Here is a 2,316-nt window from a genome sequence, read left to right as displayed (position 1 = left end):
GAAAAAAGTTAAACTTGATTCTATTTACCATAAGTTTCATCAAATACACAAGTCAAGTTGTGAGATCTCTAAATCGAATTTTTTTTTTCCACACAAGTGAATTTAAAATTCCTCTCATTATACCATACAATCCAACCCTTCCCTCCGAGGTTTGAATGCTCTCTTCGCAGGTGCAATTTCAGTACGGAGCCTGCGTTATAAGATTGTTTGTGCGGAAAAGGAAAAAAAAAAAAAGAATACATTCAACTCGAAAAAAAAAAAGAACCAAAAACTTCTGTGTTTTTTTTTGACAAGACAATCAATTAACTTTCGATTGAATGTGTAATCTAGATTTCGAAACGCGCAAACGCCATTCCATATGTAAGTGACAAATGGATTAAATTCCAATAATTATGCTGTAAAATATTATTGGAATTCTCTGGCTTTTTGTTTCAATAATTTTACCTCTTTCTTTTCTACAACCACCTTATTTATGACTTTAGCAACCCCTTCCCTCTTTATCTGCCCATCTTCGTCCTTGAGAATCTCAATGCCAACACCAACCTCTACCACAAGTCTAGCATGAATAAACTGATCGTAAAGCATGGGCAAGGCTAACAACGGAACCCCATAATGTATGCTTTCGATCACAGAGCCCCACCCGCAATGACTCGCAATACCACCCGTGCTTGGATGCTTAAGAATTTTAGCCTGTGGTGCCCATCCATTCACCACCAAACCTCTCTCTTTCACCCTCTCGAGAAATCCTTCTGGTAAGGCTTCTCAAGGGTAATGGCATTTCCCACGGGAAACCTAATTATCCATATGAAATTAGCAATACTCAGGTCCAACCCATATGCCATTTCTTCCCTTTCTTCCTGGACAAGAAGTATTCGCTCCCAAAAGAAACATAAACCACTGATGATTGATCTTTAGTGTTCAGAAACTTGATGATATTGGAGTTATTCTCCTCCTCCTTGGTATCATCTTCTGGTTCATGTAGAGGACCTAGAGCTAAGACCTTCTTCCCGCAAGATAAAGATAAGTGATCAATATATTTCCCCTCAATTCCTCTCCAGCTTTTCACCAAAATAATATCAGAAGATAATTCAAAGCACTTAGGAGATAACCCACTCTTTTTCTATGTTTCGGACCAATGTGGGATATAATTCTTTACTCATGAACCTAACAAATTTCCCCCTTCATGAGTAACCTCTCACATTAAACCTAAATTTACAAACCTTTCTTCGAACCCACATTAATACTCAACGCAAACACTTCTTATCATCTAAGGTCACCTCTTCTCACAAACATGGACCACTCTTCTTCAACATCCAAACTGCATTCTAGACCCCTGCTAACCCTTAACTTGTTGGTCTAATACCAATCGAACCCCTTACCAAACCCATGGCGCATGTGGTCCAACACGAACCAAACTTCTTGGCACTTTGGTCCATCACTAAGAAGAGAATTTTTACCGGTCCAACTCCGAGAAGAATCCACTTGCCCATGAGTAGCTCGGTCTCGCAATCTGAAACTCTGATGCCAATTTGATAGGAGAAAACATCTTAAGAGAGTCCACCAAAGAGTTCAATATGTAAGTCAGGAACCCAATTCTGATCCAAAAGTTTAATCCATTAGGTTTCGAGCCCTTACTTACATATTAACCGTTCTTTCTCTATCTCTCGGACCAATGTGTGACATAATCCTTTACTCAAAAACCTAATATATGGTAATTAATGTAGACTCATTTATGCGGTCAACCTTCACGAATCTAATCATTATTTGACATTTTGCTTGATTAAGTAAAATCGTCAATTTCAGAATTTGTTGTAGCAAAAAGTCCATGAATTTCTATTTTAGACGGAGCATCGACTCTAAACAGCCCAATTAAACCTACACAGGTGCAAAACTGCCCAAGTCCACTACACACTGTACGCATCTTTAACCATGATTACAATTGACCCAAATTTAACTAACGGGCTGCCCTCCTACTTTTATCATCGAAACCAATTGTGACCACACCATTGCCAAATTTCAGGTAACGAAAATATTTCTCCCATCTAACGAAAGTATTTCTATCATTTGTAAAGATCGAACGAGTTTGTCCATAAGACTCAACTCAACTGATATGAATGCTAAGTAGTTCTGACTCTTGAAGCCTCTCTTTTTCCTTCCTGTTGTGAGGTTTGACATCTTCGTGAACTAAAAATTAAAAAGAAAAAGAAAAATCGATCTTATGGTTTCCACAGCCCCTTTCAATTGAAAATTATTTGTTCCCAACAAGAGGATGGATGAAGGGCGGGGAAATTCTATATTCGAGATAGAGTAATAACT

At 38.2% G+C, this 2,316-nt stretch overlaps 1 protein-coding gene across 1 annotated transcript; it reads right to left on the bottom strand.

The window, feature by feature from the left end:
* Positions 1-405: 405 nt before the first annotated feature.
* Positions 406-1,546, bottom strand: LOC113718603 (mogroside IIIx synthase-like). The gene is made up of 3 exons (XM_027243497.2): positions 1,458-1,546; positions 832-1,058; positions 406-758 (listed from the first exon to the last, which is right to left on the bottom strand). Exons 1-3 carry the CDS (start codon positions 1,544-1,546, stop codon positions 406-408), a joined length of 669 nt encoding a protein of 222 aa, XP_027099298.1.
* Between the last annotated feature and the right edge of the window lie 770 nt (positions 1,547-2,316).

The sequence above is a fragment of the Coffea arabica genome, chromosome 11e (assembly GCF_036785885.1).
Source record: "Coffea arabica cultivar ET-39 chromosome 11e, Coffea Arabica ET-39 HiFi, whole genome shotgun sequence".
In the NCBI taxonomy this organism is placed as follows: domain Eukaryota; kingdom Viridiplantae; phylum Streptophyta; class Magnoliopsida; order Gentianales; family Rubiaceae; genus Coffea; species Coffea arabica.
Note: the sequence above shows the minus strand (reverse complement) of the source record. Positions and strands in the feature narration are given on the sequence as shown.